General features: G+C 44.2%; 1 protein-coding gene across 1 annotated transcript in view; it reads left to right on the forward strand.

Annotated features, from left to right (window-relative positions):
- The window catches only part of OXSR1 (oxidative stress responsive kinase 1), an 89,122-nt gene that overhangs the window by 44,473 nt on the left and 29,940 nt on the right, over positions 1 to 14,709 (forward strand). Inside the window, exon 5 of the mRNA XM_063176987.1 lies at positions 10,950 to 11,005. Coding sequence (XP_063033057.1) covers positions 10,950 to 11,005 — 56 coding nt within the window. The remainder of the gene's footprint in view (positions 1 to 10,949; positions 11,006 to 14,709) is intronic.

Consider the following 14,709-nt stretch of genomic DNA (forward strand, 5'->3'; position numbering starts at 1 on the left):
CTGTGTATTTGGGGATTAGCAGGAGTTTGATGAATGACTTAGAAATAAAACTAAAGCAAAACCAACCCAAGAGGTTTTATTGCCTAAAAAGATTGATTGGAGGGAACTTCAAGGCTTTCTTTTTCAGGTGCTGCTGCGTATGGCAGGCTGACAAATGAATCGTGCTGATTAACTGCTACAAGGTCTCTCTGTCTTTCTCCCTATTTTTATCTCTGAGCTTATCTTCTGTTCATGATTAGCTGTTGTGTAACTGAATATTTTAGTTAGTCCAGGTGAAATAATACACTGCTTAAATATAACCAGATTCTCCTATTGCAGCACAATAAATGTGATTCTGTCTTGTTTTTGTGGGAAGTGCTTTAGAGTTGCATGCACTTGAACTATTGGCATAGCAGCAATCCAGCTGTTAGTTTGTTTGCTGCTCTACTTATTACAGAGTGAGAGGAGCACCAACATGTTTTATATGCTGGGTTAGATCAGCCTGTGCTGCCACACAAAATGTTTGGGGTGTTTTTGGTGTCTTTTCAAAATCAGAATGTGGGCAGCAGGGTACTGGGACCGCTGTTTGAATGTGGCTTTGAAGAGACCCTGGAATCAATATTCTTGCTGTGCTTTTATGCCACATAGGTTAATTTTAATTTTTTTGGGACCTTAGCACTGTTTTGACAGGGAATCAATTTAATTTTTTGCCTCTTTACCCATACTAAGAGTAAATAACTTGTGAAAAATGAGCATCTATCTGTCTGCACATACACATCACCAATGTGGGATTTTTGCAGGAGCTCACCTCCAGTTACAAGTTTTTGATTTAAGATGAAGGAGCTGTTGGATGCATTTTGGCAGAACTTGGCTGTCCTACAGGATTCAAGTTTAATTTTCATGTAGCTGATTAATGCATTGATAGCCATGCTGGCAGGTATTGTGGTTAAACTGGATTCCAGTGTGCCTCTGGAATAGTGTGCTTTCATGTTTCTGTGGGAGTTCTGTGGGAGAACTTCCAGCCCTCCTCTCTGCAGTGCTGTGATCTTGCTTTGGGGAGTGTGTTTTGGAAGTGAACTTAGGTAGGAGAGGTTTGAGGAATGGATAACAGCATGCAGAGCCTTTCCACCTCTACCTTCCAGTTTGATTTTCAGTCAGGACATCAGTAATTTGAAAATTGGCTGTTGCTTAGCTGTGGGAAGTGCAATTTTTTTATTCAGAGAGGTGTACTTTGGTACTTTGGTCTTTTCTCTCTTGTAGTATGGGATGGGTAGAAATAACCTTTAGAGTTGGTAGTTAGTAGAAATTCTAGAGCTTTAATGTGTAAATAACTCAAAAGCCAGAAGAATAGAAATGTTATCTTGTATGTCTCAGTAGGAAGAAGGAGAAGAGGCTGCTCTAGATTGTGCTGGGTGATTTGTTCCCCAAATAAACACCTTGCTCTGCAGCGTCAAGGGCCCAAGGAGCACTGAACCCCCAGTCTCTGCACAGTCACACTGGGGTGTATTGTGGTGGTTTGGCAAACCAGCATGCTTTCCTGGTGGCTGTTTCTTCCACTGCATCATCCAGAAATTCATTGTTTAAAAAAAAAGAAACTTCCTTGTGGTTGTGGAGAGATAATACAAACCAGATGTAATCCCAAATCTGCAGACAGCCAGAAACAATAACTCCTGTGGAGACAGTTTGCCTCAAAGTGAATAAAGACAGTCTTTGCTCTGAAGTGTAAAAACCTGGGATTTCAACCTCTGATGGTAAAATGTCATTGCTGCAGAAATCACAGGGGTGCTGGGGGCCCTGCAGCAGCTCCAGGTGATGCCCCAGCTCTTGGGAGCTCCCTGCAGTGCAGGGGTGCAGGAGGGCTCCAGGGTGATGCCTGAAGGTGTGGCTGCTGCACTCAGGTGTTTGTCCCCCTGTCCTTTCCCTCACACCCTGGAGCTGCCTCTGAACTTTGTCACTGGGTGTCCTGCAGTTACTCAAAGTAACTTTGGGTTAGTCCAAAGGAAAACCCAACTGGTAGAACTGGTAGAAGTGGTAGAATTGCTCTTGCCTTTTGTAAAAGGGAGAGGATTTTTAGGTTTTTCTCTGTGCTTTGCTACATAGAGATGAGAAGCAGGAAAAATATGGTTAAGAGTGGGAAAATAGAGGTTGGGTGATCTCCTAAAGGTTCTACAGCAGTGACAGATTTTGGTCAGTGATCCATGACTGAGCTGTACACTCAGGTAATGGTGGTTTGTAACAATTCTCAAATTGTCAGGAGTGTTTGAATTTGATGTGTTTCCAGGGGGAACAACCATTCAGTGTCTGCAGCATTGAATGTATTGAGTGAAAATGTAACAGGCTCTGAGCTTTTACTCTGAAGAAAGCCAGTGCCATTCCCACGTGTACAACACTGTTTGTGACATCTTCCTCATGTCACTGCCTTTATCTGCTGTAGATTGCTGAGACTAGGTCACCCATATGGGCTCTTGCAGCATCTCTCCAGCAGCAGAGTAATTGTTTAAATTGTCTTGTTCATCTGTTCTGCTGTGGTGATACATGATGTGAATAGAACTCACTTCAAAAAGACAACTTTGGAAATTGTTCCCTGGTTTGGTGCAGAATTTCTGGCCTTCATAGGTCCTCAAAGCTGCACATGTAGAGGTGCTTTAAGGATTTATTCAGACCACTGCAGTCTTTTCTTTCATGTCTTATGCTAAAGCAGGAGAAAAGGGCCACTTCCTAAATTTGTGTGGTGACATATTAAACACACTAGGAAAATCTTGCAAGGCTGCATCAGAAAATACTGTTTTTATTTACAAAATTGAATTATATCTTGCCTTGTGGAGTTCTAATAAAACTTTGATATTAAAAAGTAAAGTGAATGCTTTAAAAAACAAAAGTTAGACAAAATCCACACACATTTAGGACAACAAACAAAGAACTGCTACAGAGAAATCTATCCCTTCATGGCAGCCTGGAAAGCATCACCAAGTGAGACTGGGAGTGCAGTAAGGACTTGTTTCCCTTGCACAGATTCCTGATTTTATAACTGCTTTCTCCATTTTCTGGGAATAACTGGATTAAATAGAGGGCTTTCTTTCTATGCTGGTCATGCTTAAAGCTGTCACCTTACAGATTTTGGAGAAGGAAGTCTTTTTGACAGGTTTCTTGTGAGCCCTGGCAGTCCTGCCTTCCTCCTGTTGTGTCATGCTGCAGCCATGGCTTTGTAGATGGGGACAGCTCTTGGCTGCATGGGGAATGCCTTGGACTTTGTGTGTACAGAGACAGACTCACTGCTGCTCCAGAGCAGGATGCTGATTGCCTTTGGGAAATGGAGAGCTTTTTCAGCTCCCCTTTGTCAATATTTTGTGGCCTAATTTGATCCAAATTGGTTGTGTATTTGCCAGAATGACTTTCATCTTTCCATCATGGCAGGGAGCTCTGTGAATCACAGACATTCCTGTTCCTTCTGCTACCTGATGCAGCTTGTACTCAAACTGGTGTGATGTACATGTGGTAATTTTTTGGAAATTGCTATTTGTGAATGCTTTAGGAACGTATTCTGATGTGGCATTCACATTCTCTGAAAAAATTCCTTCACCCAGGGTTTTTCTCCTGGGAAGCTGAAAGGCAGAGAGAGGCCTCAGAGAAAAGGAAAACAATTCTTATCTCATTTGCTTCTCCTGTGTTGTGCTCACATGTGGAATGTGTTTGGAGATTGTTTACCCACAGGTGATTGTTCCATTGGATTCTGCTGTGAGTTGTTTTCACTCTGGCCAATTGGGGCCAAGCTGTGCCAGGACTCTGGAGAGAGTCAGGAGTTTTCATTATTATCTTTTTAGCCTTATGTAAATATCCTTTCTGTATTCTTTAGTATAGTTTAGTATTCTTTAATATAATATATATAATAAAGTAATAAATTAGCCTTCTGAGAACATGAGTCAGATGCATCATTCTCTCCCCTTGCTGGTGGACCTGCATTTACAATATTCTGACCTGCAGGAGATCCTGCAGCATGGTGGTGTCACTGCTGTTGCCACGTGAAGCAGACCCATCTCCTTCCACATGAAAGAATTTGACATGAAATGCTGAAATAAGACCACGTTATAACTTGACAATTTCCCTCTGTTACCAATGACTAAGGCAGGGTGTCCCAAAAATATCTGGGCCTCCAGGGGTAGGAAGAGACCTTGTGACTCCACTGCTCACTCTGTGGGTTGCTTTTAATGCAGCAGGTGTTAAAGGGGCTTTGTGCCTTGTCCCCACTGCAGCCCTTAGGAAGCAGGGTCAGGAAATGGACAGGGTGAATAAATGCATTTGTGGAATAAGTCCTGTTACATTTTTAGTTGCTATTCAACATATGAAAGCTTGATTTTAAAGCCTGCTGGGCAGAGTCCTTTCCTTATACAAGAGAAAGAAATGGAAGTTCTGACAGAATAGGGGAAACTTTAAAAGTGGTGTATGAAGCTGGAGATGGAGCTTCTCTCTTGCAGTAACTGCTGGAGGTTGTTAGAAGCGTGGGCTCTTGGCAGGTCCTCCTTGCCATGAGCTGATGTCACAGCAGTGATGTGCTTTGGGCAGATGTGTGAAGCAAAGGCCTCGTTTGAAGGAGGAAGTGGTGCTGTGAGCACTGGTATGGTTAGATCATCTCCATGTTGGGAGGCAGGCCTAGGTCCAGTGCTTGTAGCACTGGTTTCTGATGTGTCTGAAAACTGTTTTTTAAGGGTTTGGGTTTAGCTGGAGCAACTGCCCCACACTGATGTGCACTTGAGGTTCCTGGAGCACTGCTGCTGGGCTGGGGGCTTGGCCATGGGTGGGAGGTGGAGTCCAAGGCAGGCAGGGTCTGTCCTTGAACCACACCTCCCTTTAATCTCTGTTAGGCTTGAACCACGTGGGAAGAGAAGGAATTAATGAGAGCACCAAAGCATCAGAGACAAAGCTGGCACAGGAGTGAGAAGTGTGAGCTGGACACAATTTGCTGAGATAAAGGAAAATTGCTGGGGCTGCGGTAACGGTGCGTGTGGGACAGACAGGGACACAGTGAGGGATGTGACACTGCTGCCTGTCTCACTTCATAATAGAGCCTTGCACTGAGTTAGCCCAGGGTCTGCCACTCTTTCTGTACTGCCTCAGCATCTTCCCAGACCCTGCAGCTATTCAGACAACCAAGATGACAGTGAATTTCAGGCAGATCTCCTGCAGCTTTCTTTAGTGAGTTGTCCCTTGTCTGAGCTGCCAGAGCAACTTGACCTAAAAGAAATCAAATTTGAATCATGGTTTCTCGGGCCCCAAACCCTCTACTTAAAGCAGCAGTCCACTTCTGCAGCACTGGAGGGCAGAAAATCAAGAGGGGTTGTACCTAGTGAGTGCATTGTGGAGCCTCTGAAAGATATTTTGTTTTTACAATGAAGTGCAATGGGAGGTTAATTTCTCATGCAGCCCTTACTGTGGTTTCTGTTTGCCTATGCCAGGTGACAGGATGGAGTTATCCCTCCCAAGAGGTCTTCAGTGCACTCTGAGTGATCTGCCTGGATCTTCTGGGTAGGGCAGGGAGAAAACAAGTACTTGCTGTACTCTTAAAGCTCTCTGTGATGGAAGCTGACAGTCCATTCCAGTGGGCTTTGGCTTCACATGGCTCTGTTTGCAAAGCCACAGTCTGTCAGTCACTTCTGCCTTTCAAAGCTTTGCTTCAGACTGCTTAAAAAAAAAAGGAAAAAATATTTTAAAGGTCCTGGTAACACTGGATTATTCCTCTAACTTTCTCCAGCCATTAAAATGATAATTCAAAAGCCTTTAATTATTCCCACTTATGTAGCTCCCATGAAGGTGTAGCTTCAAAACTGCTTCTACTGTTGTGAGTTTAGGAGTTAATTATGAGTTGCCTTGTGCTGCTGGCTCAGCTCCTGCGTGCAGGCCGTGGTCTTTTAGCACAGCCAGCAGCTGCCAGAGCAGCTCAGAGAAGAGGGAAGCTGCAGTTGCTGTGCCTGCCTGATCCTGGGCAATAAAGCATGTCACTGGGCTGGTCCCCTGCTGGAATCCATGGCAGCCTGGCTGCTGCTGCTGGGCCTGGCTGCCAGTGGCCACGAGGACCTGCTGAGAGGGCTGTGGATGAGCAGGGATGGAGCAAGCTGTGGACTTGGCCCTCTCTTCCCTGCTCTTGTGCTGGGCTCAGCAGGGAGTATGGAAGCTGCTCTGCCAGCTCTCTGCCATTGGAAAACCTTCAAGCTCTGGGAGATGTTTCAGTCTGGCTCTGCAGTTCAGCACAGCACTGTAACAGGCACTAATTGCACCTCACCCAAGAGTCTTTAGGTTCAGTGCTGTGGCATGAAAATGTTGGTGCACACAGCTTTTCTGAGCAGGAACAGGGACATGCTCATGTGCAGCACTTCCAATACAATTGCCTTGAATGCCTTCTCCTGTGCTGCACTGAACGTGCTGACATTTGAGGGGGTAAAAATACTGATCTGCCTGCATGCTGCAAGCCTAGTTTACATTTTGCAGCTCTAAATGTAAAGCTCTTGCCTGTCACCAGCTTTTTATATCCTGGCTTCTAAGGCAAAGGGAAGAGGTGGCACAGGTAACAGCATCTTATTGAAGGGAGAGGAATATTTGATGTAAAATGTCACAGATTGCCTCATGTTTAACTGTATGTAGAGATATTGTCCTGGAAGTATTTTACAAATTACTCAGAACAATGTCAACTCCAGCAATTGGTTGCATTCAGCATAAATATTTTGAGTTATTCATTACCATTAAAAGAAAATAGTAATTGTTGCATCTTTCACCTTCTCTTTTTTTAAATGAAACTTGGCAGGACCAAGCACTCCTTCCTCGTGCCAAATTATGCACTATAGAGTTCAGTCCATGAAAATTTATTGTTGCAGTTGATGTAAATTGCATCTAATGGGCAAATGAGTCACGGCTGTGCTTTGTGCTCTAGAGGCACATGCCAGCAGGGTGGAAGCAGAGGCAGAGCAAACAGGGCTTATCTGTTTCCCCTCTCCTGGGACAGTTTTCTTCTCCCTGCTGGGCTGCAGAGCTCCTGGGGTGACACTCTTTGCTCAGGTCCCTTCTGTTGTGGTTGCAGTGGCTGTAACAACCACCATGGGGTTAGGCCAAGGATTGAGGGCTACAGATGAGGGTGGATCTGAGCACTTAGCAGGATTTTAAGGACTCATTATAATGGGAACAAGCTCAGGATACAGTTCATGTAGTTTCCCTGTGCCCCACTGAACAATTAATTGAGGGGAGTGTGGGAACACATCACTTAAAACTGGGGAGCATCATCTCATTGCCTTCCTGTGCTGCCAATGTCCTGTAGCTGGAGCTTGGCTGTGATTTTGTTGTTGGGATGAGAGTTGTTCATACAGCACCTCATGCCTGGGGCCCAGCCCCATCCTGCAGGCATTAATGTGATGTAACTCTTGTCTGGTGAACTGGGAAGCTAAACCAGTTTGGAATGCAGATGGAGAAGGGTTTCTGCCCTCCTGTGAAACTTTTCAAGGCTGATGTGGAGAATCCAGCTCTGCACTGGAGCAAGTCCAAGCCTCTCTTCCCACTCTGGTTGTGAAGTACAAGGTAAATAAAAACATAATTCTTATTTTGTGGAAAGGCTCTTGAAGGCTTTAGGAGAAAGGGAGATGAAGCTGTTGAGCAGGAGTGTCCAGAGCATTATAGCATTTGTTCAACTATTGACAAGAAAGTTTACTCTAGCCTTCTGTAACTTCATTTAAAATGTGATATAATTATTGTTTATGCTAAAGTTGCTTCCTGTTTCCACTGTAGCAATTATGCCAGAGGCACACAATTCATTCCCAGTGTATCAGCCCAGGATATGGCCATTACCACATTAATGGGAAGTGCCTTCAGATTGTTACACTTGGCAATAACTGTATCCTGGAGTAACAAACTTCTCACCATTCAGCTCAAAAGTTTATAAGCATCTCCTGATGAAAACAAACAGGAAAGCACTGATCATCTTTCCCCCGCCTCTTTCCTTCAAATGCACTTAATTTTAAATATGATTTTAGAGGAGAACCTGCTTCAAAGATGCTGCTGCTGCAGCAGTGTATGCTAAAGGAATGGGTGAGTGCTCACCCAGTGTTAAGGCTGCTCTGTGTTCACCTGGTGCTGCTGCAGTGCTGTTACCCTGGGGTAGGGATGGGAAAGCTGGAAATTGCTTCTGTGGAAGAGAAAGTGACTCCTCGGTGGAAACAGTGACTCCCCAGACATCTTGCTGCCCCATCAGTTTTGGGTGGAGTGTGTCAGGCTGGGGTGAGTGATGGCCCTTGCAGAGGGTGGTCACTGTGAGGAAGTGCCACATGAAATGGTGATGTAATTCTGTAGTTTGACTTGCTGGTTTGGCCTCCTGGATTTCATATTGTGGCCATGACTTGTTTTAATTTCTTGAACCAGCTTTAGGCATCATGTTTACTGACTTTTGTTTCCAATGAGAAAATATGTAAATTTTAATTAATCCAAGCTGAAGTTAAAAAGAAAGCAGGCCTCTTGATCTGAGGGGTTAAAGGCCTGGAGTCTTTGGGCTCATTTTTTCTATGGGATTCAATCTGAGTACTTGTTTTGCTACTTCTTGCACTCCAAGCCTGTCCAGCTTCTCTGCTGTGGTGGGATGGTTTGGTGATAGGGAATGCCTGCTGGTTTCTGGCTGCTGATGCTACACCAGTGAAACCTGCCTGAGTTGTTTTGGATTGTGAAGTGTGTGATAGTTGAGACATCATCCTTAGCTTTCCTCAAAATCTTCCCTGGCACTTCCTTAATGCTGAGTGTGGTGTGTTGTGGGGGCTTGGTGAGCCACATGTGCAGCTCTGCCAGAGGGGAAGTTTGGAAAGGCTGCACAATTCTGCAGGGCCCAGCTTGGGGAAATGCTCCAGCATCCTGGGCTGCCTTGGAGTCCAGATGGAAAAGGAAATTACTCTTACTCCAGTAAGAGAATTAATAACTTCAACAGGCAACCTCATGCATCCTATTCCTTTCCCCATGACCTGGAACTGGCAGGGCCTCGTGCATCCTGGCTGTCACAGGAGAATCAGCTGTGGGTAAACATTTCCAGTAGCATTGCAGAGTTTCCTGAACACCCTGTGTTCCCTCTGAATTAGTGCTGCTGCAGGGGGATTCCTGGAGGTGCCTGTGCCAAGCACATTTCACACCCTGTGAGCCAGCTCCTCACCTAGGACACAGCAGGCTTTGGTGCTGTGCTCTCTGTGTGCCCCTGGGGCTGGATCCCAAAGGCATCTTCTGCCTAAATATTGGCAGGGAGCTTTTCCATTGCTCCTTTTTATGGACCATGAGTTTGTGGGAGTGCAGGGCTCAGTTAGGTTTGTCTCTCTTGTGGCAATTAGCTCAACAGCACCAATTATATTGGATTTAATATGCATGCTAAGGGGGGGAGTGTAGCCACCTGCTTAATTCTGCATTTAATCCCTTCAGGTCCTTCATGTATTTAAGAGCATCCAGTGATGCTGTGTTTTCTGCAATGGCTACCAGGTGCTGGTTGCAAGAAGAAAACAAAAATCATGCTTCTGGAAGGGAAAATCAGCTTCTTGAGGCTATCAGAGCTGTAAGAAACTCTGAAGTTGTGACACATCTTCATTACTAAAGCAAATAAGAATTTTTCCTGAACTTGTTCTCACACCTGTGCTTCAAACTGGGGTTAGGCTCCAGGATGGGCATTGCTAGCAAGAGGTGTACATTTGGCATGACCTGAAATACCAGTTTGAAGGCTGAAGGTGCTGCCAGCTGCAGTTTGGTGTTCATCCTTAGTGGGACTGTCTTATGGACAGTTTTTTCTGCTGTGTGCTGGGGAAAAGCCTTGCCATGCCACTGTCCTAGACTGGATATTGGGAAGAGTCTGACAAATGCTAGTGCTGGAGAGGATGTGTTTAAAATTATCCTGGCCTGTAACTGGCAGTGGCCCAGCCTCCTCTTCAGAACAGCAAAGCCAGGAAGGAGGAGATTTCCAGGGCCTGACTGGGGCTCTTTGGCCAGGCCATCACACCAGTTCTGTTCTCATGATGCACTAGGGAGAAGAGAAAAAAATAGCTTTGGACTTCTTTCTGTATGTGAAAGGATTTGGAATATTTGCCAAAGGCAGTGGAGGGAAAATCTGCTAGTTTTGGGGTTGTTTTCCTCTTTTTGCTCCTGTTCCACGTGGGTTCCTGGGCACTGCAAGCTTAGCAGCCTGTGCTGATGAACAGGGGTGTCAGCTGTGAAGTGCTTCTCTTGCTTTGGCATGTGGAGCAGCCTGTGAAAATAAACTGGAAAACTTCAAAGTGTTTGCAGTGAAAGCAGTGTTCCCCTCAAGAATGGAGGAGTGTTGCTGTTAACCTGAAAACCAGAGCTGTTGGCTAGAAAGGGGAAAGTACAAAACATTCATTGCACAGGCTGGATGTTCTTGTGTTGTTGTTCATTAAAAAAAAAAAAAAAAGATAACAGGGAGACTTTTTTTCACTGGCCAAGTTCATTAAGCCAGAAGCAAACAACATTTTTCTGCTCTCTGGATTTTCACCAGTGTATGGGGCTAAACTGATTTCCTGAGGAAGCACAAGAACTTCTGCAGGGCTGGGGAGCAGTGAGATGTGGGGCTGGGTGAGAACCAGATCAACTCACTGGCTCTTGAAGTCTCTCCCCCTAAAGGGGAACATGAGTATTTGACCAGTGCTGGGTTCACTTTTCACCTTTTTAGCTAACTCTAAGAACCTGGGACAAACCACTTTGCTTGCACTTTTAAGGGTACCTTCTACAAAGTTTTTATTTTTCTTCTCTGTGTGTAGTACCTAAAATATAAATGATACGAATGCTACTTAGTGCCTGCCTACTGAAGTTACAATTAAGTCCTTATTGCTGCATGATTTGAGACAAGAAATACTAATAGAACAAACAAAGGATAAGAAATAATAACCTTTTAATGTATTTTTGTTGGTTGAAGTAAAGATTTAATGACTTCCACTTATTGTTCCTTTATCTTTCTGCAGGGATGTGAAAGCAGGAAATATTCTTCTTGGAGAAGATGGCTCAGTGCAAATTGCAGGTAACTTCCCTGGTAGCTTTGAGTAAACTTTAGGCATAACTGCATATCCAAGGAAATAGTTTACTGATCAAGGAGAGAAACCTGTATAAAAATGTTAGCTTCTAAAAGCCCCACAGTTCATAAAACAAACAAAAAATCCAGCAATAAACAAACCACGAACCAAAACTAAAAGCCAACCCAGAGTTTATTACCTCTTGTTATCTTAAAATACTATTACTTGGAATAATGACAATCAGCAGATATAAATCACTTGATTGTGAAGTCCTCAGAATCAATAGATCAGATAAAGTTCTTGGCATAAGCTAGTCAGATTTTGACATGAGCAAGTTTGTAGGCCTGGAAGTGGAGTGCCCAGAGCTCACTGATTTATCATTGACCTGTGAAGTGGTTTTCCACAGGTCTCTGGTGAAAGGTGGACACATCCATCAGGAGGAAATGGACATATCTGATGGTAAAAGTCATTTAAGGAAAGATCAGCTGGTCAAACTGCTCCTGTGGATGCTCCCTGCTCTGCTTCACTTGAGCTGCATGGCAGAGAGGGTGTTTGAGTGGCTGCCCTGGCCCAGCCCAAGCTGGGGTGAGCTGGAACTCTTGGGAGCAGTCATGCAAAGCAGAACTGCTCAGACAGCTGCTTTAGCTCATGCAGATGTGCCTGGAGATGTCTGCTGCACTCACTGCTGACATGAGCTGCAGCAGCAGAGCTGTGCTGGAAACAGTCCTGGGTGGGGATAGACATGTGGAAAAGGGGACTTGTGGAGTGTTGTGCCCCCTGATCCTCTCCTGCTGTTTTATTTTATTTCATACATGTTCCTACAGACTTCATCCTTCTTTTCAGAAATCAAGAATTATGCCCCATCCCTGAAAACACTCAAAATTGAATGAGGCTCTGAGCTACCTGTTCTGGTTGGAGGTGTCCCTGCCCATGGCAGGGGGCTGGACAAGATGACCATTAAAGGTCCCTTCCAACCCAAACTGAGCTTTTGATTATTATTATTACAGACTATTAAGTAAGCCAAGATTTTTGGAGAGTACATTTAGAACCTGTGATATTTGTTTTTCCTTCTCTTCCCATGGTGCTGTTTTCCTATCCTGAGTACAATTTTTCTCCAGTTCTCCTTTCCTCAGTACTGTGTTCTTCCCATGGATCTTGTAGTGCCTTTCCAGTCCTAGTGCCACCTCTAGCTGGGGAGCAGAGCTTTGTCCCCTCCTGCCATCCTGGCAAACATCCCTGTACATGTGTAACATTTTCAATCCCATCTTTATTTGGGAAGAGCCATGTCTGTGTCTGACAAGGCCTCTTCTTTAGTGCCCTGTCCTGTTGGTAGAGTCACAGCAGTGGTCAGGCCAGTGTGGTGGGAATTTAGGGACAAGGCAGTGACAGTTGTGTGGGGGAGAAGTGCCTGTAGCATTGTTTATTCCTTTGCAATATCTGTGCTTGGCTTTGCATCTTGGAATGAAAGGTGTAGATTTTCCACCAGGAAGCAGAACATGTTGCAATGCAGTTTTTTCTAGGTAGCTCTCCTCTCTGTAGAGGACAATGAGCCCTTTTACAGGACATAACACCTATTTCTGTTTAAAAACCTGAAGTGTCTTTGTGTTCTCTTTTAAATCTCCTGGTTTCCTTAATGCCTGCTGTTACATTTCTGATGAGGTGTAAATAATTCAGTTATGTGGCAGCTGATGGAAGGTAGGGAGTGGCTTCCAAAATGCTCAAAGGAGCAGACTTTATGCAGTGAAATCCTACATTTTTTCCATGATAGGACCAAGATATAACATGTTGGATTTGTAATTGCACAAGCTTTTGATGCTCTTTTGGGAGAGGCTGCAAAAAGCTGTAACTCAGAATGTTTCTGCCAGCCTAGAGAGAGCTGCTTGTGTTTCTCTTCCACAAGGCTGTCAGGGCTTGTCTTTTTTGTATTAAGGCTCACTAGCAATAGATATTTGTATATTTTTTCTGCTGAGCAATTTTCAGTTGATAAATAGATTTAAGGTTGCCTGGTCTTAGCTCTGTGCATTTCAGAGGATTTGTTGTGCCTGTGATTGTACATGTTCCCCAGACTGAACTGCTCGTGGTTTATATGTGCAACACCTAAATGATGAAATTCATCTCTCTGCATATCCTGTGAAAGCAGCACTCAGAGATCTGCAAAGTTCCTCTTTACAAATTCTTTCTCTGAACATGCAGAAGGACCAACCCTGCCACCTTTCATCAGCCACAGCAGGGCCACTAAACCAAGGTCAGAGGGTTCACTGCAGTGGCAGGAAGCACTCCAGTTTCTGTGGAGGCAGCTGATGACTTGAAAGAAATGAAAATAAATGAATGAATAATAGAGAAGAGCCTGACCTGGTCATAACATGAGATTTTGTTTCTGTGGGAATTTCTGACACTTAAGCTTCCTTGCCTCCTGACCCAGGATGAAGTAGCAGAATTTTTGGAGAATTTTTTGAGGAGGAAAAAATGCTGGAAGCAAACCAATCCTAATAAAATAAGATTTGTTTCAGCAAGATCAAAGCACTTGCTTTTTGACAATAATATTAATGCATATTATGAATAATTCTGTTGATTGTTGAGTGCTTCAATTATGGGCTGGATGACATCACTTCGTTCCCATGAAACAAACACTCTAAAGTTTCTCTGGAAAGTTACACCACGAGATAAAAAACAAAAGATTGATCAGCTGTGGAATGTAGCCTGAGGGTTAGAGTGAATGGGGCACCTCCCTGCAAGGAGCTGGTTTGGTATACATGAAAAATTTAAATCATGTGGCAAGGAAGAAAGACTTCCATTCTTTTATAATGACTCCTTCCCTCCTGCCACTCCTCTATCCAAACTGCCTGTGAACAGTTGTTGAGAAGGTCTTATTCAATCTTTGGCTTTTCTGACCTTGTGTTGCTGTACATTTCCTCCTGCTTGACTCAATTCCTGTTCCTTGTCCCTGATGAAATGTAATTCTCAAATGGAAATGAGGAATGTACATCTCAATCTGGAGATCCTTTGAGGGGAAAAAGCCAAGGTGCATTTGAGATTGAGTGGAAACCTCACTGCAGGACTGTACCTCCACAACGTGTTGGTGAATTTAACTGCTTGAAACTTTCACTGTGTGGAATTCATGGCAGTAATTTTGCTGCACTCACTATTACACAGTTCTAACCAGTGGAAATTAAAGCCTCTTTTGTGAATTTTGGGCTGTGCAATTCTGCTAAGGCTGAACAGAAAAAGCAACTTGATGAAGGTGTGTCAGACATTTCTCAGGTTCTTTGTAACCCTGAATTGGTGTTTGTGCATATGGGGAAAGCCACTGTGGGAGCACTGTGAGTTGAGGTTGCTGCAGGTAAAGAGATGGAGAGATCTGTGAGCTCAGGGGCATCTGCTGGAAGTGGGAATTCTAAAAATTCCTCTAATGGCTTGCACAAATTTCCCAGCTTGAAACTCCTCCCCAGGTCTTATTTTTACTTATGACTCTATTTTTAACTGTGTCTCTGCTTTGGCTTTCAAAAAGTGCATCCACTGACCCAAGGAGAAAATTGCCTTTAACAGATCCAGCTGACCAGTGAGACCTAAAGTGAGGCCATTTGCTTCTATCTTAACATTTCTCTTTTTTCCCCAAGGGCACTTGGGCTTGTGGCTTGGCACCAAGTTTTTGGTGCCTGTTACAATTCACAGTGTCACTTTCTCAGTTTGAAGTGTTCTCCTTCACACTGGA

Source organism: Melospiza melodia, chromosome 1 (genome assembly GCF_035770615.1).
Source record: "Melospiza melodia melodia isolate bMelMel2 chromosome 1, bMelMel2.pri, whole genome shotgun sequence".
In the NCBI taxonomy this organism is placed as follows: domain Eukaryota; kingdom Metazoa; phylum Chordata; class Aves; order Passeriformes; family Passerellidae; genus Melospiza; species Melospiza melodia.